The sequence below is a fragment of the Phoca vitulina genome, unplaced genomic scaffold (genome assembly GCF_004348235.1).
Source record: "Phoca vitulina isolate PV1807 unplaced genomic scaffold, GSC_HSeal_1.0 scaffold8, whole genome shotgun sequence".
In the NCBI taxonomy this organism is placed as follows: domain Eukaryota; kingdom Metazoa; phylum Chordata; class Mammalia; order Carnivora; family Phocidae; genus Phoca; species Phoca vitulina.
In genome coordinates this window covers 57,147,164-57,172,212 of record NW_022589711.1, presented here as the reverse complement: position 1 = coordinate 57,172,212, position 25,049 = coordinate 57,147,164, and the positions used below count along the sequence as shown (strand labels likewise).

The following is a 25,049-nucleotide window of genomic DNA, read 5'->3' as shown; positions in this document are numbered from 1 at the left end:
TGCAACGATGTGGATGGAACTGGAGGGTATTATGCTGAACAAAATAAGTCAATCAGAGAAATACATGTATCATATGACCTCAATGATATGAGGAATTCTTAATCTCAGGAAATAAACTGAGGGTTGCTGGAGTGGTGGGGGGTGGGAAGGATGGGGTGGCTGGGTGATAGACATTGGGGAGGGTATGTGCTATGGTGAGCGCTGTGAATTGTGTAAGACTGATGAATCACAGATCTGTACCTCTGAAACAAATAATACATTATATTAAAAAAAAAAAGAAGAAGATAGCAGGAAGGGAAAAATGAAGGGGGGGACATCAGAGAGGGAGACGAACCATGAGAGACTATGGACTCTGAGAAACAAACTGAGGGTTCTGGGGGGGGGGGGGGGGATGGGTTAGCCTGGTGATGGGTATTAAAGAGGGCACGTACTGAATGGAGCACTGGGTGTTATACGCAAACAATGAATCATGGAACACTACATCAAAAACTAATGATGTAATGTATGGTGATTAACATAACATAATAAAAAAAATAAAATAAAATGTCAACATGCTATTCAGAAACATCCTCTATCATGTTCTAGTTGTAGGGAGGTGATGCAGGATAAGGAAGATCTGGGAGGGAAATTTGGGCAAAGGACTAAATTTTCATTTTTGGGACCTGGGAACTTACATTTCATTCATTTTAAAGGTAGAGATCCTGTTTGTGATCTCAGTAGTAAGCAGAGTGGGGAGTAGAACTGAACACATCTTCATTTTCCTCTCGTTCTTGAAACCCTTCATCAGGCCTGCTTTCTCTATGGAGCCTCCCCAGACTGTCCCTTCCCACACATACCCACTCTGGACCTCTCAGCATGTACCCACAGTTCACGACACTCCTGCTAGTTTGCTTGTGTGTTGTCACATCTTTCTATATGTTGTGATATTCCTGCACCTTGTGTTTGTTCAGTGGTGTGTTTGTGGTGGGAGTCGAGGTTCTTTCAAAGTAGGGTCAACGGCCTTCCAATTCCCCATGAGTCTTCAGAATGTCTTGGTCAGAGGCACTCAGCATATGAGGCTGACTTGCCAAACAGATGGCTGAATGACAGAAAGGACAGGCCTTCCCACTACTGCTGCTCCCAGACCCTGGGCCCGGGCGACTCTCAACATGGAGCTCTCTTGGTCCTGCTATGCAAGGACAGTAGAACTATAAAGAAAGCGTTCAGTTTATTAGCAGCATGGGCTTGGGCAAGTCATTTATACTTTCTGTGCTTTCTGACACATATAATGAGAATAATCACATTGACCTTCTAGGATTACTGTGAGGTTAAAATGAGATATATACATTTAAAGTGATTAGCAGATAAAAGGTGTTCAATAATGAGAGTTATCGGTAATGTATGAATGATAGGATTTCAGGCTATTATTTCCAAAAAGATACATGATTGGTTATTAAAAAAGAAAAGCTTAAGTTGCTTTCAATCATTAAAATCAGGGAAGGATTTGAATTCATCCAGTTTAATTAAAAAAAAAAAAGATTAAAAACTCTAGAGAACAAACATAACCAAGTTTCTACAACAAAAAATTACACAGAAAAAAATAAGCAGAAGATTAAAATAGAAGAAACATAAGAAGCAATGGCAATGTATGGAGTACATTTGGATTCTGATTCAAATAAACAATTAAAAATATGTAAGATAATTGGGAAAATGTGAACACTGACTGAATATCTGATAGATAAAAGGTGAAATTAAATGAAGTCACTTATGTCAAGGGGTTTTAAAATGGAGCTGGGAGGCCATTAAGGAGGTAGGCCTCATACACGTCCTCACTGGGTGGAACAGTGAACTCTGAACTGGGCCAGACTGCAAATATTCCAAAGACTCAACCCGAACACCTGCAACTTGCTACATAAAGAGACTTTGCTTAGTGATAACCTCAGTCACCAATTATATTCAGTCAAGATTAGTTTTCTGCCATCAACACCAATCAAAATTCTCTGTAAACAACATACACAAGCATTCCCTTTTGTCTGTAAATACCTTTGACTTTTGTTCCCTGGGAGGGGCACTATTTGGGTTGCTGCCCAAATCTGTGTTCCCCAAATTGCTATTCTGAGGCCCTAAACGAATGCTTTTGTTCTTACTTTAGCTCTGCCTCCTTTCTCTGTGAACAGGCAATAGTAGGGAATCATTGTCTTTCAATGTGATAATGGTGCTGGGGTTATATTTAAGAAAAAGTCGTATTTTAGGGTGCCTGGGTGGCTCAGTTGGTTAAGCAACTGCCTTCAGCTCAGGTCATGATCCTGGAGTCCCCGGATCGAGTCCCGCACCGGGCTCCCTGCTCAGCAGGGAGTCTGCTTCTCCCTCTGACCCTCCCCCCTCTCATGTGCTCTCTCTCTCTCATTCTCTCTCTCAAATAAATAAATAAAATCTTAAAAAAAAAAAAAAGAAAAAGTCATATTTTAGAGGTACATACTGAAATATTTACAGGTGAAATTATATGATGTCTGGAATTTTTTCAAAATATTCTGGGGCAGAGGGAATGCATGGGAGGTATTAATAAAACGTGATTGATTATAAGCAGGTAATTACTGAAGGTGGCTCATGGGTATACAGAAGTTCATTGTGCTTTCTACTTTTATCTGTGTTGGAAATTTTCTGTAACAAAAAGTATTTTTTTTAATGCAGTTTCTTTTTATTGCCATTACAAGACTCAGTCTGAGAGCCACAAATATGAAAAAATCTGCCACATCCTCTCTGGTAATTATGAACAAATACAATGCCTGAAACTCAAAATCCAGCTGAATGTTGGAAATAATTTGACATTTCACTTTTAACATTAGCCAAAAGAAACAGAAATCTGCTATATTTGCCACCAAATTAGCACTTCAGACTTGCAATTGTTAACACCTCAAAACTATGGGGGAGATTTTAAGCTCAGCTAATGAGCGAACTGTTTCATTTTGGTTTTGGCAAGGGTTAACCTTTGCCAGACATTTCCTTGTTAGTGTTTAAGCTTTATTGACTAGCCTTCTTATTAACTGGAATTTTTATTTTGCTACGATGTGTATGTTTTTTCCCTTAATACCTACTAAGTTCCCAAGAGGGGCCAAAACAATGTATCTTTTTTAACAAGGTCCTATTATCTCCTCTTTTAAAAAGTCTGCCTCTAGGCTCACGGAGGTCGGGGAGACCATCCCTACAGTGAGTCTTCTACAAGACTGCAGGCTCTTTCAGCCGCTGTGGGCTTTCCTTTCTGCCACCAGCCATTACTCTCTCTCCCTTTGAAGACATGTTTTTGAAACTTATGTTAGTCACATTATGGAACAAAGCTCAACTCCCTCACTTAACTAGTCCCTTTTCTCTAGAGGCCAAAAAACTTGGGGTGGGGGTGGGTGAAGAAATAGAAGTAACCTTTAAAAGATAGAGGTTGATCAAGAAAAAGGAATTCCTCATAAAGAGCTGCTTGGGTACAGAATAAGAGGGGGAAGATAGATGTTGAATATCCCCCCTTGAAAAATAAGGGAAGGTAGGAACTTTCTGGTTGGAGGCTTTTAGGAAGTCCTGCCAGCAAAAGAAGGGAGTCCTGGCCCCCTGTAGAGACTTCTCCCCTTTCCAAATCCTGATTCTCAATAGCAAGGTCTCAGATGCACTTCCTACTCTCCATATAACTAGTACTGTCTGCCAATGTGGATTGCCAAGAAATGTCCAGACTACTGCTGATGACAGGACAGAAGCACTTTCTCCAAGCAAGTGTCACCAATACCCACAATCCCAGATCAATCTCCAGCATGCTTAGAATGAAGGACAAGGTACTAGATCTTCTAGGAAAAAATTGAAACCCCTTGACAGGGCGAGCACTTACATTCCAGCTTATCCTGAGGTCTCCCCGTCTCCAGCAGGGACAGGTAACACACGACATCCTTCAGGTACACTATGGGGGATTCTGAGCCTGGAGTTGGAGCAACAGCGTTTCCCAGGGGGGCTGCAGCAACCTGTTCTTTAGCTGGCATTTGCTTCTCGGTGATCTTTGATTCTGTGATAGGCAAAAGGAAACCATCCAAAGACACTTAATGTTTGGTAAATATTAAACCCCTTTTGTTGCTCCATCATTTTCTTGATAGAGGCCAGAATTTTATACAAGTGTCCTCAAAAGTGTTGGTTACTTAAATATGATCAAATCAGTGGCCCTAGAAATCTAGTTTGTGGAGTTCATACTCTCTGAATGGACCTCATTCTGATCCTTTCAAGACTCTATAACCTTGTAAGAAATTCACCTATACCCTGTGAATTTTCAGAGAAGATGACAGTGATTTTTAGTAATATCAATAGCCAACAGGTAAATGTCATTTAGCCTAACTGTCTGGGAACACACTCAGTTTGTAGAATTTTGGCTAGGATTCCAAAATCCAGACTATTGGTCATTTACCGATATACCCTTTCACAATTTTCTTCTCAAATACATTTAAACATAAATAAGAAGATGAATATTTAAAAAAGAAAACTGGGATCAACAATCAACGAATTTCCAGAAACTAGGAAGAATTTTGACTAGCTGCAAGCCTAATCAATTGGATTAAGAAAATGCAGAAAGTGGTTTATCATACCACAGAAATAGAGTAAGTTTTCCCTCTGGAGTTTTTCTTCTCTTAGGTAAGAAAATGCTGTCTCTCTTATACTCTTTGTCCTCTAGTTCAGAAACATGAGGTTATTACTAATGAGAAAACTGGGCACCTATATTTTACTGTGTGAATTATACTTTCTTGAGGTACTTTAAGGGCCATCTCTCTTCTCCCAGTCTCTCCAGATCCATGCCCATCAGAAATGATCTCTTAATATCCAGGAAGAGGGTGCAACTCATAGAAAACATGGGGAAAAGTAAGAGGAAGACTGGGAGTGGAAAATCCAGGTAGGTGTTGTACCACTAAGTAATGGAGTGCTGAAGGCATGGGCAGAGGGAGACATAGCTCTGATAGTAATGCCTGCTGGGGAAGGCAATGCTACCAGTACACTTTTTGTTCAGAGAGCCAAAGTGCCATGCAAAGGAAAACAGTTCATGTCACGCCAGTAGAGCTGTGCCACATGAAAGCCTACCAGTCCTAGGAGTTTTGTGGTCTGAAAAGGCATTTAACCATGATCCAGATGGACAGGGGGTGAGACCACTGTCTCACCGACATTCTATGTATGCTACAAGGGGCCCTGTGAAGAGACCAAGATGGAGCTTATGAAACAAAGCTGCAAGACAAGGAAAGGAAGCTCCATCCTGAAGTCTCCAAAAACCTGACCTTTGGAAACAATTTCCTACTGGACAAGACCCTAGGAGGTTGCAAGAAGATATAACCTCTAGGCAGAAAGCCTCACAGGTGAGCAAGTTGAGACAAAAATATAATAGGATGAGATTAAAAAAAAGATAATGAGATGGGGGAAATTGCAATAAAATTACATATGCAACAGAAGTATTAAAATCATCACTGGAGGAAAAGTTAGGAAAAAACATAATAACATAGAAGACAAATGTGAGAAATCCTTTGTACTGGATAGCCCGTTATACCTCAAGTTACTGTTACATCCTCAGATTATCCATCCATTAAAACGCTATTACAATGACTTCTATTTTGACTAAATTGGAATAACAGTACCAGATTTACCCTTCTATTGAAACAACTAAAAACTGGACAAAAAATATGAAACAATGGTTCATAGGACACTGAATGTGGTAGCACCAAATGGTGATCCCAAGAGACAAAAAACAAATGAGATGATCACTGTAATTGTCACATTTTACTGTCCAGAAAGAGTTTCTAGGCTGCAGCACAGGGAAGGGGAACCCAGGAAGATCCTGGAAGTCTCTCTGAGTTGAGGAGGCGGAGTTTGGAGTCTGGGGAGTCCCATGTGGCTAGAGTTCACAGAGTAGCGCACCAAAGAGGAGGAAGCTGCACAGGGAGAACTCCAGAGATCTATAGAGGGTCTCCTGTGAGTAATCAGTGGAGAGTTTCCCTCAATTATTCAGCCGAGTAACAATTAGCACAGATGTGTAAGGAGACTACTTGAGGCTAGGGAAAGAATCAGTATTGGAGGGAACAATCCCTGGAATGCAGGGATAGTGTCTATTCTCACCAACCAAGGTAGAAAACCCCCATATCTCAACAAGCATCAGATAGAGTACTTGGAAGAGTTTTGCTTTGGTAGTTGGGTGAAATTAGTAAATACCTCTCTGGTTCTGCCTAACAAAGCTTCAAAAGCTTGACCCAAAAAAGGTTAAGTATTTCCAGTAACCTAAATGTGCCCCAAAACAAACCTCAAGAATTTTTATAAGAATACAAAAATATCCAACACCCAATGATGTAAAATTTTCAATGTCTGGCATTTAACAAAAAAATGACAGGTATGCAAGAAGAAAATACGCAAAATAATGAGATAAAGCAATTGACATGGAGCCAGAAATGACACAGTGATACAATAGATAAAAACTTTACAATAATTATTACAAGTGTATTCCATCTGTCCAAGAAGCTAGAGGAAAGATTGCATATGTTAAGAAGAGACATAAAAGATATGTAAAAAATGCCCCCAACAATTGTCTAGATATGATGTGTGGGAAATGAAAAAATGCACTGAATAGGATTAGCAGTGGATTAGACATTGCAGAAGAAAATATTAGTGAATTTGAAGCATGGCAATAGAAACTATCCAAAAAGACTAAAAAAAAAAGTATCATATCAGTGAGCTGTGGGACAACTTGAAATAGACATGTAATTGGAATACCTGAAGAAGAGAGAAAGAAGTAGAAAAAAATTGAAGAAATAATGGCTGGAATTCTTCCAAATTTGTTGATATTTGATAAAAGCTATATAATCTCAGGTCCAAGATGCTCAACGAACCCCAAACACAAGAAACATGAATTAAACTACACCAAGGAACATTATAATCAAGTTGATTAAATCAGTGATAAAGGAAAAAAATCATAAAAGAAGCCAGAGGAAAAGAGACACCTTATTATATAGAGACAAACAAAGATGAGAATAACTGTAGTTTTCTCACTGGAAAGAAAGCAAGCTGAAAGCTAATGGAACAATACCTTTAAAATACTAAAAGAAAAAAAAAATCTGTCAACCTAGAATTCTTTTTTTTTTAAGATTTTACTTATTTATTTGAGACACAGAGAGAAAGAGAGAGAGCATGAATGGAGGGGAGGGGCAGAGAGAGAGGGAGAAGCAGACTCCCCTCTGAGCAGGGAGCCCAACTTGGGGCTTAATCCCAGGATCCTGGGATCATGACCTGAGCTGAAGGCAGATGCATAACTGACTGAGCCACCCAGACACCCCTGTCAACCTAGAATTCTTTACTCACAGTGAAGTATCTTTAGGAAAAAAAGGCAAAATAAAGGATTTTTCAGATATACAAAACTGTACAGAGCAGCAATACAAGAAATGATATAGAACATCTTTTTAGTAGAATTATACCATATGGAAACCTAGATTTATACACAAGAATAAATAGTACTAAAACAGGTAACCACATGGGTAAAGATAAAAAGTATTTTTATTAGTTAAATCTCTTTAAAAGATAATTAACTACTGAAGCAAAAATAATAACAATGTGGTTGTACAGTTTATAATTTAACATACATAGAAGTAAAATGTGTAACAATAGCACAAAGGCCTAGGTGGAAGAAATGGAGGTATACTGAGGTAAATTTCTTTTTTCTTTTTTGAAGATTTTATTTATTTATTTGACACAGAGAGAGAGACAGCACAAGCAGGGGGAGCAGCAGACAGAGGGAGAAGCAGGCTCCCCACCGAGCAGAGAGCCCGAAGTGGGGCTTGATCCCAGGATCCTGGGATCATGACCTGAGCCGAAGGCAGACACTTAACCGACTGAGCCACCCAGGTGCCCCTATTGCAGTAAATTTCATATAGTATATGCAAAGTGGAATAATATTACTTGAACATACACTGTGATAGTTAAAAGTCACTAAAATAATGTAACAAAGAGTTACAGCTAATAATATTAAAAAGGAGATAAATGAAATAATAATTCAACTAATTAAAAGAAGACAGAAAAAGAGCAAAAGAGAAAGAAAGGACAGATGGGGGGAAAAAACAAATAGCAAGATGGTACTTTTAAACCTAATGATATTAATTATCACAGTAAATTTAAATGTTCTAAAATTCTAACTAAAAGGCAGAGATTGTCAGCTTAGATAAAAAAAGACCCAACCAACTACATGTTTCCTATAAAAAAGTCATTTTAAATATAAAGACACAAATACATTAAAGGAATGGAGGAAGATATCACTATAACTCTAGTTAACTAGAATGGCTACCTTAATTATGAATATAATTATAATAAAGTAGATTTCAAAGCAAAGAGTCTTACCAGGAATAAAGGGAGTCATTTCATAATGAAGAGGTCAAATCATCACAAGAACATAATGATCCTAAACTTTCTATTCCTTGATCTTTACCTAAAAGGAATGAAAGCTGTCCACATAAAGACATGTACTAAGAATATTCATGTTTTATATGTAATAGCCTCAAACTGGAAACAACCCAAAAGTCCATCAAGAGGTGAATGGATAAACAAATTCTGGAATATCCGCCTATATATTGGAATACTAATCAGCATTAAAAATATGTTAATTATTGATACACACAACAACATGGATAAATTTTAAAACTATTATGCTGAGTAAAAGAAGCCACGCCAAAAAATGTACACACTGTATGATTCTATGTATAAAGATAGAAAATTCAGTCTAATCTATAGTAACAGCAAGCAGATCAGTGATAGTACAGAGATGCAGGTGGTGGTAGGGAGGGTGGGAGAAAGCGATTATAAGGCAACTTTGGAGATGATAGACATCTTCATTATATCGATGTGGTACTGGTTTATAGGTGTATACATATGGAAAAAATTATTAATTGTACACTTTAAACATGTGCAATTCATTTTATGCCAATTATACCTCACCAAAGCTGTTTTAAAACATTATTACAGCCTTTTCCAAAGATCGTTGGATTACCAGAACTATGACTGGATCTTGAACCACTGTTCTAGTCTACACTGAGATGTACTGTTCACCCCAGTCATGGAAATGCTGGGGTACAGAAGGACTGAGGGGCACATAGTCCTACTAGTGCTTTTCCTCCTCAAGCTGCCTATGTAAAACACTCCCAACCCGTGGCCATCTAGGTACATCCCTCAGGGACCATCAGTAATAAAAGACTAACACCGTCTTCCAGATTACAGCTAGGTGCCATGTCATAAACCTTTTTGCTTGAAGGTTCTTAGGCAGGCCTGACTAGTTCCACCTTCTCTCTTAGTCTCTGTATTACTTGTTGCCTTCTAGTTGGGCAGTGTTGCATAGTGGAAAGAAAACCAAGCTAGAGGCAGAGGACTGGGTTTCTAGCTCTGGGTTTGTGCTAAATGGTGTGTGATCTTGCACGAGTGGGCTTACTATATTCAACCTCAGATTTTTCATCTGTGGAAAGAGGACTTGCATTAAAATTGATCTTTACCAAAAGTCTTGAATGACATGAAAAATGTTTGTGAGTATAATGTTAAGTGAAAAACAAAGCTGGTTCCAAAATATGTATAGTCTGATTCCAATTCTGTAAAAAAAAGTATAGAAAAAACCTACAAGGATACGTGTATGCATGCATGTGTGTAACTTCATTGGTAAATTATGGGTGATTTTGTTGTTTCCTTCTTTTTTTTTGTACTCTTCAAATTTTTTGCAGTGTAACTGTGTTACTTTTATAATTGGGAAAAACTAAGAAACAAGTGAAGGACTGTCCTTGAGAGTTCAATATTCCAAGTTGCTGAAATATCTCAAGAGCCTGAAGACCGAAATAAAAACCAGGAGAATAAAGTTCACATCGTTTAACCCATTTAGAGCTGGGCATTGAGGGAAGGGTGCATTCAGGCTTTCCTAGCTGACATCCTGACAGTGACAGATTGCTCAAGGCTCTGAGCCTATGTCTGGTCTTAGCGAAAGCCTCTCTCTGTTGTGCCTATGGACCCAACCGTTCACCTACCTGGTTCTGGAAATGAATAACTTGAACTGGGTTGTTCTAGATCCTAGCTTGGAGATTGCTCTCATAGGCCTAAATAAGCCATAGCAAATGAGAATCTAGTTTCCTCTGGCTTCTGCTTGGGCGACAGGAAAAGGTTGGGATTTTTAACAGATGGCCTGATCTAAGGTGATACCAGAACTTGGCTCTTCCTTATTGGCAGAGGCCCCTCTCTGTGGTATCCGTCTGTCCCTACATTCCTGTTTCTGGTGAACTGGGGCATCTAATTAAGACATCCATGGAAGGCAGCCTAATAGGAAAAGGATTTTCTACTTTAAATTTCAAGTCACAAAAGATGAAAAAATGCTATATACCTCCCTGGGCCAGCAGTCAGATCATTACCCTTTTATTATCTGACCACAGGAAACTGATACTCTCCAGACACAAGGAATATGGTACATCACAAATCACTTCTCCAGGAGGAAGTCTCTAGAAGTTGCTCTCAGACCCAGAATGATACAAATGTTGCAAATAAACCTGGTGGTCAAATACACCAGCCAAGTTCCATTATCAACATCGATTACCTTTTCTCAAATATCATGTAATGACAGCATCCCCAATAAGTCCTTCCTTGGTTACTCAGAAATTTCAGCCACTAAAACAAGTCCTACCCAGACAATTTGGAACCTCAGGGAATGAAGTACAATTTCTCTCAAGTTCCTCTTGAAGTTCCAGATACTTGGACTAAGAAAGTCTCTGGGTAAAGAATCTGGGTCCAAATGCTTGTCATGGTTGATTTTCTTACTCAGAGTTTAGAATCTCAAGGTTTCCAATTTCACCCTTCTCTTCCTATTATGAGAATACTTTATGTCATAACATGCCTCTGCTATTCCACATATGATTTAAGACTTATTTATAACTTAAATCCATTTACCCAAGCAGCCATGGACCTAGGATGGGTGGGTGGATGCTGGGAAGGGCAGGTGGGTGAGCCATACTTTGTAGAGTCTTGCCTTGATGCTGCCCCTGAAGGCCTCAGGAAGGCACCGATGCTCGTAATCCTTGCTTCGTGGAGCTCTATGAGAAGGCTGAAATTTGCTGAGCTTTTGGTCCAGAGGCAACTTTCCTTTCCCAACTGTGCTCTGCTTTTCATCCACAGTAAATTTTTTATCTCACCAGTCCTTCAGTTATATCCTGAAAACTCTATAATCCTTCCAGTTGCCCTTTTTGCCATGACTAGAAAAAAGATTAGAACTACATCTAGTATCCACTTGAAAATATTCTCTCATCCTTCCAGGTCCCTGGCAAATAGATGAAAATAATGTTAACTGCTTCAACTTGCTCCTCCTCCTGACTTATTAAAACCAGGGCATGTAAATACCTCCAATTCTCCCAACTGTGCCTTTGTGCTAGTGTTCTACATTTCACTTCTACGTATGTTAGAAACTGCACAACACAATGTCATTTTTTTGCTTCGATAGTTAATTGCCTTTCAAAGAGATTTAACTAATAAGAAAAATATTCTTTGTATTTCCCCATGTGGTTATCAGTTTCAGCACTCTTCATTCTTGTATGTAAACCCAGGTTTCCATATGGTATAGTTCTACTAAAAAGATTCCCTTTACCATTTCTTGTAGTGCAGCTCTATACAGTTTTGTCCATCTGAGCTCACTCTTACTTTCTTGCCCTACCCACCGTCAACCATCCACGGGCAGAGTCATCTGTATCTCAGCCCTAGAGCCACCTCTTTATGTACATGCTCTGCCTGTCTCTGCCTCTGCGTCTCTCTCTCTCTCTCTCACACACACACACAGACACACACACACTCACTCAAACCCCCACCATATACTTTCTCCCGAGAAGGTTCCCCTTCTCCCCTTTCTGGCCAGGCAGCCCCATCAGAAGTAAATTAAGTAATGAGCCGCCCTGTTTCAGGGCAAGTGAAGCAAAAGCCTGATCAAGCCTCAGAATCCCAGCACATTTGAGTGGTAAAGACCCCAAAGACAGAGGCCGACAAGATCTGCTTAAAGGATATACAATGACATGGAGACAAACTGCTGGTTAGATTTACCCCTCCTCCCAAGGATGGGGTATTCTCCACTGCACCCCACCCCGCAAATCTAGTATTATAAAGACTTACCTGTATCAGGGGCACAGGCCTCATCTGCTTTGGCAGCATTATCCACATTCTGTATGTTGGTATCTGGGGAGTAAAAAGAAGGTTTGAGGACCAGCTCATGTTCTCTAGCTTCTTAGAGAGACAGGTAGGGAACCTTCCTATGGGGTCTGGATCACTTGAGTTGTGTGTCTCTGAGTGTCAGCTGGGTTTATGCTGACTTATTGGGGTTGGCTATGTCTCCCTCATTACAGCCCAAGCTTCAAGAAGACAGTGACCACACCTTACCCTTCCTCTGCCACTCCTGGGCTCATTCCAGCCTGGGTACATGACCTGAAGATGCTCCCTCCAAAGGCTTCTTGCAGTCTTTGCAGAAGGTTCCCTTCCCCTGCCATACATTTGTTTGGGCTTCCTCTCCTCCCCATTGTCCCCTCTGATCCTGAGGGCAGGAATTTTGCCCCTCTTTGTTCCTCTGAGAGAGCCATCAGACATGGCTTCCTGTGAGGACCTATGGGGAAAGGAGTCCTGGTGCCCTGATCCCCATTCACACCCCATAAGGAAGTTACTATGCACAGGGCACCCCCTAGAAATGCAGCTGTGCCTGTGGCAAATGCATCAGAGCTACAAAATCTCCTTTCTATCTTGGGTAACACTGGTCTACATACCTGGGCCACTGGCCTCATTGCTGGCCCTGTCCATTGGGTGGTCAGGGGTCTCCCGCCTGGGCTTCTGGCTGAAGGCCAGGAAGAGGTGTGTGCTCAGTGGCTGAGGAAGGTCCACCTCCAGGTACGCCCTCATGAACAGCTTGAAGACATCGTAGCTAATTGGCTGAGAAGAAACAAAGAGGACAGAGAAACTGGGGAGGGGGCAGGCAGGCAAGAGAAATGAAAGGGAAACAGAAGGAAGTGTGGGACTTGGTGGGTACAGGAATGAAAAAGCCAGGAAGTGATGGAGAATAACAAGCACAGGGAGCAGGGGACAGGATGCAAGAAAGAGACGACACTGGTGGTTGCATGTTGGGGCTTGCAAGAGGCTTCTGTAATAAGATGTGTCCAAAACTAGGTAGAAAGGGGGTGATGGGGAACGGGCATTGGGAGTGGAGGCCACAGAGAAGGGCTCTGCCTGAGTCGAGGCCCACAAGCCAGACTGCTAATGAGCAGGATTTGGTCTGTGCCCTGGAATCTTAGTGAAGATGAAGAAGGACGTAGTGGAAAACACGATGGAAAGATGGTTCTTCTGTGGTATCTCCATTTTCTGCTTGTGTTGTGAGGGATGTGATTCCTGAGTGTTCAGGTCTCAGAAAATAGGAAAAGACAGGCTCCATCCTTCATTACTTTCATAACTGATCTTCCCTGGATGAACCTCAAGAGAACAGGAGAGGGTATGTGATGGCTCAGCTGCTCTCAAAACATGTCCTTGTGAAGGTTTTAGGCACTGGGAGAAGAGCAGGAAGCCAAGGACAGAAGGTAGAATCAAGAAACATGCCAAAAACTAGAACCTCTCCCTGCTGTATCTCTCCCACTACTGCCTGGCTTCTGGTCCCGGGCTGGGAGCAACCATGCCAGAAAGGGCTGCTGTACTCAGCAAACACTCAACAAAGACAGTTTGCAGTGAGTCATCACTGGCTCGTGCTCTGATGGCATCAGATTCTTCATCAAATCGGCAGATGCTCCTGGAAATCACTGAGGAAGCTCTACTCTAAGATCTGCTGTGAAGGCTTTTGTAAATAATAACAGCCATGAGAATAAAATCCCTTTTTGGGAGCCTACTTGGCTCTCCTTCCAAAATGTCGATAGCATTTAACCCCTTGTCTCTTCTAGAAAATCTGGGAGCCTTCCCAGAACCATGAGCTGGCTTAAATATATACAACCAGGTCTGGAATACAAAGTTTTGGCCCTAAAAACAAGCGATGCCCTCTTGACCCCATTGGGAGGGAACTCACAAGGCAGTTTCTACTTGCTCCAGGCTATCCTTTGCAGAGTGGAGGAAGTCTGATTTGGTTGGACAGAGGATAATGCAGGCTCCTAGCAGATTAAGGGATCTCTAAGCAAATGGTGGATTCATATTTCTTGTGACAACTACCACCAATATGTCTATATCTCTCTGTCTTTTCTACCCCTGAGTCTCTGTGTTTCTCTTTCTGACCCTGTCTCCACAGCCTCATCACCCAAGTGTTCTGCCCCACACATCCTCCTCTTTTTTATCAGTCTGCAAGAGCAAAATCTTTTCCTCCTACTTTCCAAGTGGAACCTACCCACTATGACCCTTGATTCCACCCTCTCTCCATCTGAAGGCATCTCCCAGCATCTGCTTCTCTGCCTGCAAGCATGTTCAAAGTCACTGTTCCAAAGAAATGGCTGGATACTCGAGTTACTAGCCTGTCCTTCTTCTCTTCCCCTTCTATGTACCCTGGCCAGACCACACTAGCCTGTTACCTCTTTAGTCCCATTTAGTCTGGGTTCTAGCCCATCACCTCTGAACCCACTCTCTTGAAAGTCATCAATTCAGTTGTCTCTTTTCTGACTTGCTCATCTTTGGCTTCTCTGTAGCATTCTATCCTCTCTTCTTGAACTTTCTGTTTTCTATGTTGTTGTGCTATTTTGGTTTTCTTCATTCTCTGATTTGACTGAGTATTTGCTGATGGCATTGTTATATTTTAAAAGGCTCTTTTTGCATTGTCTTTTCCTTCACACTATTTAAATTGACAAGCACTGTTTACAATGTACAATTGACTCTTGAACAACATGGGTTTGAACTGTACAAGCCCATTTACTTGTGGAAATTTTCAATAAATACAGTACAGCACTGTCAATGTATTTTCTCTTCCTTATGATTTCCTTAATGACATTTTCCTTTCTCTGGCTTCCTTTATTGTATAATATAGTACAGTCTATACAATACATATAATATATAAAATATGTGTTAATCAACGGTTTATGTTAAAAGTAAGGCTTCCAGTCAACAGTAGGCTATTAGCAATTAAGCTTTTGGGGAGTCAAAAGTTTTATGTGGATTTCCGACTATGTCGGGGTAGAGCAATCTTAACCCCCACGTTACTCAAGGGTCAACAGTAGTTTTGAGCCCCAAAGTGTCCCGTTAATCTTATCAAATTGAGAACTATCAGCAGAAAATATTTCTGGAAAACAGACTATACTAAATGATTTTTAAAAAGAGCAAGTTTAGTTAAACCAAGTCTAATGTAACACTCTTCAAAAACCGAAGTTGAAAGATCATCAAACAAGAGCAGTGTGGGATTCAGGGGACCTCGTGACTGGTCTCAGCTCTACCCTATTTCCCCCTCTTTGTGAACCTCAGTTTCTTCTTCAGCAGATGGTGAGTGCTGAATGAGAAGATCTCAAGTTCTCAGCTTCTATTAGCTCCCTCCCTCGACCAGCTCCTCTTCCTGACCCTGCAGTTTCTGCTAATACTGACAATACCAGGCTCCGTTTTGAACTCCCAGTCATCGGAGACTAGGTGTTGTCCCTTCCTTTTATTCACTGTTCTTTTGCCACGTCTGTCACCTCCAGGTCTTTTCTGTGTGTCCACTGTCCAGCTGCCTCCACCCAGACGAGAAGCTATGGAGGCCCGGTGTTCCCTGGTTTCAGACTTCTGTTCTGTACCTCCTACCTGGACCACTGCAATACTTCTCGGTTTGTCTCCACCCGCATCTGTCAGTCCTCCCATCTTATCCATCCTTGCCAGATTGATCTTCCCAAAGCACAATTCTGAACAGATTGCTTTCCTACTCAAAAACATTCCATGCCTACTAATTGCCCATGGGAGAGGTGAGATCAGTTTTAAATCATATGCCCCTCTATAACATTTTGAGCATGCATTCCCATTTATCTTTACTTATAAATTGTATACATGTACTACTGTGCTCCTCTATTACATACTATAAAACATACACAAGAGAAGAAATTAGAAAATAGAAGAAAGATGAGATAAAAATCAATGTGAATAATGAATCATGGAACACTACATCAAAAACTAATGATGTAATGTATGGTGATTAACATAACATAATTAAAACAAAAAAATCAATGTGCATAGAAGGTCTAATTTGCAATATTCCCACACACCAGGGGATCATCCTGTGTACTCCTTGAGTCCTCTGGGATTCACAGCCCTCCCATAATCCCACTCCATCCTAGATTTATAACTACTTCAAGCTCTGAGATCATTCTGGTCTTTTCTCCTATTATTCCCTATGTGTACCTCTACCCTGTGTCCACACTGATCTCCATGTTCTTTCCTCGTCAAGCCTCCATGCGTATCTCATAAAATGCTTCCTTCTCTACCTGTTAAAATTCTAGCTATCCTTTAAGGTCCAGCCCAGATGTCACCTCCTCCAGGAAGCCTGGTATGATCCCTTGTACCTGAATTTCTGTACTTTTCCACTTCGGTTCATGTCCTATGACACTTTTATCAGCTGCCCTCTTATTAATACAGAGTTGTTTATGATAAATATATCCTTAGTTCCTCAACTACATCTAGAGATCTGGGAAGGTAGTGAAATATCCTATTTTATCTAAGTATCCCCACACCATATATGACAGTGTTTCCTGATAGGTATTTTAATGGCTGTGGGGTTTCTTGCTGTACACTTGGCTGTCATCAATTACTGTAGGGTCTATTCAGTCAATATATATGTACTGAACCTCCTACGTACAAGAAACACCTTGGGGAACACACCTGTGACATACCCAGAGATCTATACCTTCAAGAGACTCAGGTGTTGAAATAATTCCAATACAGGATCAATAGTGGTGAGTACAGGAAAATTACTGACAAACTATTATGAGAACTTAGAAAACGATGATTGAACCCATGTCCAACCATTCATGACCCTATTCAGGGGAACGGGATGGCATAGAATAAGCCCAGAAACAAAGGTCATTCACACCACAAGAGCGCAGACCTCCTCATGTCACTGAGGTTCTGAAAGTTCTGTCACTTGCCCAGCCATCAAGCAGCAGAGTAAAACCAGAAGCCTGATCTTCTGACTCCCAGTCCAGTGCTCCAGCTCCCGCGTCTGTTCCAGGTCCCAGTGCTAACATATGGCTCCCTGTCACTCTCTCCAAGAACCTCAAGTAGTATGCAAAAAAATGTGACTGAGTACCACTCTCAGAGTTGTATCTGAGTTATGAGAGAGTGAGTTCTTTATAAGCAGAAGCCAGGCTCAGAGGAGCGGTTAGTGAATGTGGGTAGAAAGTGGTTTACTATGCCCAAACCAGATAAACACTATGAGACATGCTGAGCCATGTCTTTGCTCTGGAATAACATGCTAGGCACTGTCATGACGCAGGCCTGTTTTTTCCCAGAAACTGCCACTTTCGTATAGGAACTAACTGGGAAATTGCTGTTTCTGCAATCTGTTTCAAGTGCGAATTTTTGCACAGGTCAAGAAGGGAGGGGAACCAGATGGACAGCTTACTGTGTATAGGGCAGTTTATATACGTGATCTCATTTAAGTCTTAAAACAACAGTGTGAGGTGTGACTATTACTGCCATTTGGTGAATGAAAAAAATTCTGAAAACATGAATAACTTGCTCAGAGTCATAAAGCAAGTGGCAGAGCTGGTGGGCTCTGTGCTTAGATGTGTCTGAGTCTAAGATCATAAGGCCACCAAGCCACCTTGCCCCTTTTGCTCCACTGTGTTCTGCTTCACTTTCTGGCTGTTGTCTGCTGTACTCGGTTCTCCAGAGAATCACTCAGCACTGATGGGCAGGGGACTGCTTGTCACGGCCAGATGCACTTGTATTCCTGGCCTCGCTTTCCTAGCTACTTGCCCCTTCCCACAACTAACTCATTCTTCCTTGAGACATTTTAGCAGCAGTAAGCCATCAAGCTCAAGAGAAATTAAATTCTTTTTGTTTCCCCAACCACGTGCGGGGACATTACACCTACTAGAAGCCAGCCACACTGTGAGAGAGAATACAATCAGAGTGACAGAGCTTCCCTGGGACACAGCAGTGCCAGGCGTACAAAGAGTGGGGGCCAGCCTGATGGAGGCGGGGGTGGCAGCAGGCTCGTAACAGCCAAGCTGCTCTCTGCTTCTGAAAGCTCCCGGGGCCTTCACACCCTCAGTAGCCCTGACCAAATTGTTCCCCTCCTACTCTTCAGCCTCAGGACTGATGGGCTGATTAGCAGCTCCCACCCTTCTTTGTTCCTGTGTTTTTGGAGCTGGGGGGAGGGGGGGTGGGAGGGGCAGGGAGTTCTTTGCTGGCTCTGCCATCTTCTCTGCATGGCTTCTCCACAGGAATGTTCTTTGAAATGGTTCATTCTCAGTCTGGCTCTGTATGGGCAACCTTCCTCCCGCTTCGTTCTCCTGAGGATTGGTGCATTTGATCCAAAACCCCTGCTCAGGTAAACCTCGAGGACATGTCCTTTGTTGGTTCGCTGCCAGTGCCCAGCAGCAGAGTTGACTCAAGGGTCGTTGAAAGGATGACAATACGAATAAATAAGTAACCTGTCTTGTCCCAAGTTTGTCCTGCTGATCATTTTTCTGCAGTTAGCCCTCATGAAAGGACCCAGGAGCAGGGAAAAGGAAGCTGAGTTTTAAACATTCTGAGGAAAGGAGCCAGAAGGGGAGTAATAGTGGGTACCATTTTTAAAGTGTCCTATACATTTTAAAAATTATCTCATTCCATCCACTCATCTGCAAACTTCCATGTCTTTGTTTGTTGTTATCTTCAGGTCAAAGATGAGGCAAGTGAGGCTCAGAAAGGTGTAATATTTCAGGCCACGCTGTTGGCTGGCAGCAAAGGTAGAAGTCTAACCTAAGGCCATGTAACTCCAGAGCCTGCCAATAGGAAGTAAGTTCTGGAGGGCAAGAATGGTGCTTCTTCACCTTTATATCTTCCACAGTGCCTGGATGTTCAAGAAACATTAGATGACTTGAATCTGAACGTAGTGGAGGTCTTGCATTCATTTATTCATTCAACAAATATTTCTTGAGTGCCTGCTATGAGCCAGATTACTCCTCTGGACATGGGGGATGCCAAAATGAACAAATATATAGCAGGACAGATGGTGAGAATACTAAAGAGGACAATAAGGCAGAATAGAGGGATAAGACACATCAGGAAAGAGGGCTTAAGATTTTAAATAGAGAAGGTGATATTCACTGAGAAGGTGATTTGAGCAAACGCTTGAAGGAGATGAGGAAATAACAATGTGGATATATGTGGGAGAAACAGTCTAGGAAGAGGCAAAAGCAAATGCAAAGGTACTGAGGTTAGAGCAACCTTGGCTTGTTTGACAGCATCAAGAAGGCTAATAATAGCTGGAAAGGAATGAGGAGGAGAGTAGCAAGAGATGAGGTTAGAGAGCAGAGGGAGGTACAGATGGTAAAGACCTTGATTTTAACTCTGAGTAGGGGGTGGGGGAACCATGAGGGATTGTAGAGCAGAGCAATGACATGATCTGACTTAAGTTTTAACAGATTGCTCAGGATGAGCGTGAAGAATAGACTTTAAAGATCAAGAGCAGAAACAAGGAGCCCAGTTAGGTGACTATTACAATAATCTGGGCAAAATATGGTGGTGCCTCAGGTAAGGGTGGAAGCGGTGCCTGTGGTAAGATGTGACTAGATTCTGGATATATTTTGAAGGTAGAGGTGGCAGGGTTTGCTGATGAATTGGACGTGGGGTGGGAGAGGGAAAACTCAATGATGACTCCATAGTTTTAGACTGAAGAACTTGAAGAATGGAGTTGTCATTTACTGAAATGGGGAAGACTGCAGGAAAAACAGGTTTTTACAGGGGAAGATCAAAGAGCTCAGTTTAGCTCATGTTAAGTTTGAGATCACAATTTGATTTTTTAGTGAAAATGTCAAGTTAGAGGGATGAAAGGAAAATCAGAAGAGTGCAATGTCCTGAAATCCAAGTGAAGACAGTAGAGGAGGATCTGACCAACTGTGTCCAATGCTGTTGAGTAAAATGCCTATTGAGTTTAGCTACATGGAGATCCTTGGCTATCCTCACCAGTGGTTTTAGTAGAGAAGTGGGGGTTATGCTCTGATTGAAGGGCTTTCAAGAAAGTGGGAAGAAGAGAAATTAGAGGCAATGACTATAGACAAATTGTTTGCACAGTTTTGCTATAAGGACAGGAAAGAAATGAGGTAACTGGAAAACTAGAGTCAGGAGAACAATTTTAATATAGGACAAATAACTGTATGTTAATATGTTGATGAGAAAAACCTAACAAATAGTGGAGCTGATGTGAAGGAGATATATATACAGAGGGAGCAATGCCTGTCAATAGACTAGAAGAGGATGGGAATGAGTGCATACCTGGAGGGGCTGAACTTACTAGGAGCATGGAGAGTTCATTCCTAGTTACAGGAAAAAAGGTACAGAGGTGGGTGAGGATCTTGTGGAAGATCTCTTGTGATTGTTTCTATTTTCTCAGTGAAGTAGAAAGCATGGTTGATAACTGAGAATGAGGACAGGAAAAGGGAAAGATTTGAAGAGAGAGAGGAAGGTATGATGTAGTCTTCTAGGACAGTGAGAGAATCATTAAACTTGGCAAACATATAAATGGCTCATTTGAGACTTAGGAGAAAATATGTTGAGAAACAAGTTCTTTAAAATGAGCTAAACTTTTAAGAGTGGAACAAATTATGGAAAAGCTAGAATATAGGGCTTTTTAAAGGCTTGAAATGGAAACGTTCTTACCTCATGTGGGTCATATTGTTTGAGGCTCCCACCCTCATTAAACTCAGCCAAGACATCCTTTATCTTCTTGGAAGAATCTGGAGAGACATAACGCACATGTGAAATATTGGTGAACAGCTAATGGGAGCTGGGCCAAGTAAATTCTCCCTGTCTAACCTTGGTTATGATGGAGCAACTCCTCATTTCCAGGGCTATGTGGAAAAATGTCACTCTTACCTGCCCTTCTGCCCTCTTATTTCCTTTTTTCCGTATAGTCTCTCTCCTACTGTATGAACTATCTTTCTAAAACACAAATGTGATCTGATCATGTTCCTACTCAATACACTTCAATGGCTCTCCGTTTTCCCAGGATAAAGCTTAACTCCCTTAGCTCGGTATGTAAGTATGCGGTGATTTGACCTAGCCCATTCCTTATCTCTTACTTTAACCTTCCACTCACCCCACTTTTCAGCCACATCAAATCACATTTCCACAAGTCCCTGAATACACTGTATTCACTCATTCATTCTTTCATGGAGTCTCTTCTCTATGTTGTAAATTTCACTCAATTCTTGGTACCCAGCTCAAATGCCAACTCCTATGTAAAGTCTTCCTTTATCAGTTAGAATTCCCTCTCCTGGATCCCACATGACTTGTACACAACTCTGTAACAGCACTTGTCATATAGTGTTATAACTGCTTCCCTTACTCATCTCCTGCCTCAGTTCTACCTTGAGATCTGTAATTGGCTAGTGAGGCTTTGTATATCATATCATGGTCTGACACATAACTAGTGTTCAGAAAACCAATATACTAGGTGACTGCATAAAATCTGAGCAGAAATTTTAAAACATTTAAATTTTTGATTAAATAAGATGAATGGACATTAAGTCCAGTGATGCTCTGTCCTTGGTGCTGAAACAGAGACTTGGGATTCATGAAGCATAGTGACTTAGAAAATTTTCCTCTCCACTGGAAATAATTTGGAAACTACCAGAGAAAATGGTGGCTTCTTCTTCTTCTTTTGAGTTTTGTAAGGAAATTGGGAGTTTAGAAAAGGGAGTCAATAATTGTCATTATAAACACATCCTGAGTGTATCCTGTGTATTTACCAGAACTCTAGACATCAGAGAAAACCAGGGTCTCTGTGCTCTCCTTGTCTCGCAGTACTGTGGATAATTAAGAGCTTCCCAAGCTCCATTACTGCCATGATTTGAACATCTGAGCAAAGGGCAATGTTATTAAAAATTGACATAGTGTTCCTTGGTGTTTTTACAGAGGGCTACACTCTCTCATAGGCCTGTGTAAAGTAGATGTGCACATGGGCTGGGCTGTTCTCCATGGCTCTGATGACTTGGATTCAATCAAGCACAAGTTATAATCATTTCAGGACTGAGACATACTGAAATGCCACAGGAAAATGTTGATGTTGCCTAAAAATGGACATTTCTTCCTGAAATGCAAAACAGATGTTGAAAAACTAATAGCTCAGTGAGATCCAGGCAGCAGATGTCATCAATTTGGGCTGCTTCCATTCAATTCAGAAGACACTATGGAGGGTAAGATGCTGCAAGGGACTGTTGATGAACTAGCTGGAGAGATTATCTGAATAACTGTGGTAATGATGGCTACCTCTTGTTGGGGGCCTTTACTGCATATGCTTATATACTCTCCCCTGCCAATCCATGCACATTTGGTTATATTTTCTTTACAGAAGAAAAAGCTGAAATTCAGAAAAATTAAGCGACTTGCCTAAGAGGGTTTTAATTCAGGTCTAATTTGGCTCAAAGTCTGTATTACTTTCCCTTAAGCACTATTCACTGTTACTTCCCAAACACTTGTTAACACAGGAAAAAAGGTAATTAATGCTATAGCAATAATACAGAAGCTCTAGGAAGCACAGAGCAGAGAAGTAGAATGAGCAGGAAAGAAGTAAAATTAGGATGATAGTAAGCTTGGGTGGGGGCCAGGGATGTCCTATACAGCAGGTAGATTTGAGCTGCGCTGTAAAGAATGAGTGAGGTTTGAAAGGCAGACATGAAGTGGAAAGAGTATTCTAAGAAGGGACAGGGTGAACAAAGATGCAGAGATGGGCATCACAAGACATCTAAGAAAGGTCAGAACCAGAGAGTAGTTTGGGGCCAGATTTATGGGAGTCTTGAGTGCCAAGCTAAGGACATTGATTTGAAATTGTTAAAGATTTCCTGAATAGTGGAGTACCATAATCATGTCTCTGTTTTCTAAAGGCCACTCTGGCAACAGGATGGAAGAGAGCTTAGAATTAGGCCAGGGCTCAGTTAACATTACATAAAAATTATATTCAAATCATTCTACGGGCAGCCCAAATACTTAGAAAAGACTACATTTTAGAATCTATTTTAATGGGCGATTTTCAGGCCAGCCAGAGTGGCCAAATCTGGATTGCATTAAAAAGTCAAATTTGGAAGCATGGGTACCCTTGGTGTGGTTTCTGCAAGAGTAGTAAAGAGCCAGCATTTTGACTGAGAACCCAGGGAGTGATTTCACTTGAATTCATACTTTTAATATTACTGTTACATTTTAGAGATTCCATGGTTGATCCTAGCAGAAATCCTATTTTTGTTCTAAGTGACTACATATTTGTAAAATCCTAATTTATATTTAAATGTATGCTATAAATGCATGCTAAACACACACATGCACATATATGTATATATACATACACAAGTATGTTCATCCTATGTTCACATTCAAATAAATAGGCTTTAAAAAGAAAAACAGAGAAAGTATTTTAAAATCTCTGATTAATAGCCTAAAATTAAATTAAAAAAAAAACAATCCAAGAGATTGCTGGTTCCTAGATTTCTGTGAGGGGTGTCCTTCAGCACACATTTACTTCAATTTGCTTCATGGGCCTTAATGAGCTCATAGTGTCAACACCTGCCCTTTTTAAAAAAGGGGAGAAAATCTAATTCTCAAATTTGAGACCCATTCCTTTCTCCTGGAATGTCCTTTGATATTTTATTAGCCCGGAAACCTGGGTTTCTATTTGCCTGAGGAGCAAGTGGGTACTACTCCATTCTGTTTCATCTTATGACAGCTAAGAACAATGAGGGACCTCTTCAGAGCTTTCCTTGATCTTATCCCAGGCACCGCCTGTGGGTCCAACTGCACAGCCTCAGTAGAGAGCAGAAGCCTCTACAGTAGTACAACCACCAGACTCGGAGGAGATCCAGTTCTATTCCTAAGTGTCTACCAGAGGGCCATGTCCACAGTTCTTTGTAAGAACTCCTATTTTGTTGAGTGCTTACCGTATGCTAGGCACCATCCTAGTAATCTTATATGTTTTACTTAAATCTCCACAACTACTCTCTAATGTAATAATGGTCCTTATTTTATTTTATTTTTAAAGATTTTATTAGAGAGAGAGAGGGAGAGAGCACAAGCAGGTGGAAAGGCAGAGAGAGAAGCAGACTCCCCACTGAGTGGGGAGCCCAAAGTGGGGCTTGACCCCAGGATACCAGGATCATGACTTGAGCCAAAGGCAGATGCCAACTGACTGAGCCACCCAGACACCCCAGTGGTCCTTATTTTAGAGAAGAAAAAACCAAGGCTTATGAAATTTAGATGATTCTTTCAAGGGCACGCAGCTAATGAGTGGGTGACTCTGATTTTTAGCATATCTAATAATGTGACACAGCTATTAGATTCACTGGATACGTGAACATGGGTAAATCAGAAGATAAGGCCCTTCCTCTATGACAGTGCCTCTCAAACCTGGCTACATGTCAGAACCACCTGAGGAGCCTATGTACATTTGAAACCCAGGCCTCCACTGAGACCAATTAAGTCAGCATCTCTTTTTTTTTTTTAAAGAAATCTAATTTTATTATATTATGTTATGTTAATCACCATACACTACATCATTAGTTTTTGATGCAGTGCTCCATGATTCATTGTTTGCATATAACACCCAGTGCTCCATTTAATACATGCCCTCTTTAATACCCATCACCAGGCTAACCCAACCCCCTCTTTAGAAACTCAGGAATCAAAATATTTTAAAGCTTCCTGGGGATTCAAATGTATAGCCAAGGTTAAGAACTGCTGTTCCATGAATGTAATTTTATTGTTAGAAATTAAGACTCTCTTAAGAAGCAGCTAAACTTGTTGGATAATTATTGCAAAATGAAGAAAAGTTTATAACTGCTAAATCCGAAATCACCACGCTTGGCAGACATTCTCCATTGCTGAAGTGGACAACATTAAGGAACTTTACCCAACAGGTCAACTTA

At 41.1% G+C, this 25,049-nt stretch overlaps 1 protein-coding gene across 5 annotated transcripts in view; it reads right to left on the bottom strand.

Moving 5' to 3' along the window:
* Positions 1-25,049, bottom strand: part of DGKG (diacylglycerol kinase gamma) — a 205,413-nt gene that overhangs the window by 137,505 nt on the left and 42,859 nt on the right. For 4 of the 5 annotated variants that reach the window (XM_032406961.1, XM_032406959.1, XM_032406960.1 and 1 more), the window contains exons 3-6: positions 20,797-20,873; positions 12,780-12,942; positions 12,139-12,201; positions 3,848-4,018 (exon numbers count right to left, since the gene is read on the bottom strand). In XM_032406961.1, coding sequence (XP_032262852.1) covers positions 3,848-4,018; positions 12,139-12,201; positions 12,780-12,942; positions 20,797-20,873 — 474 coding nt within the window. The remainder of the gene's footprint in view (positions 1-3,847; positions 4,019-12,138; positions 12,202-12,779; positions 12,943-20,796; positions 20,874-25,049) is intronic. The other variant, XM_032406964.1, reaches the window with a different exon arrangement.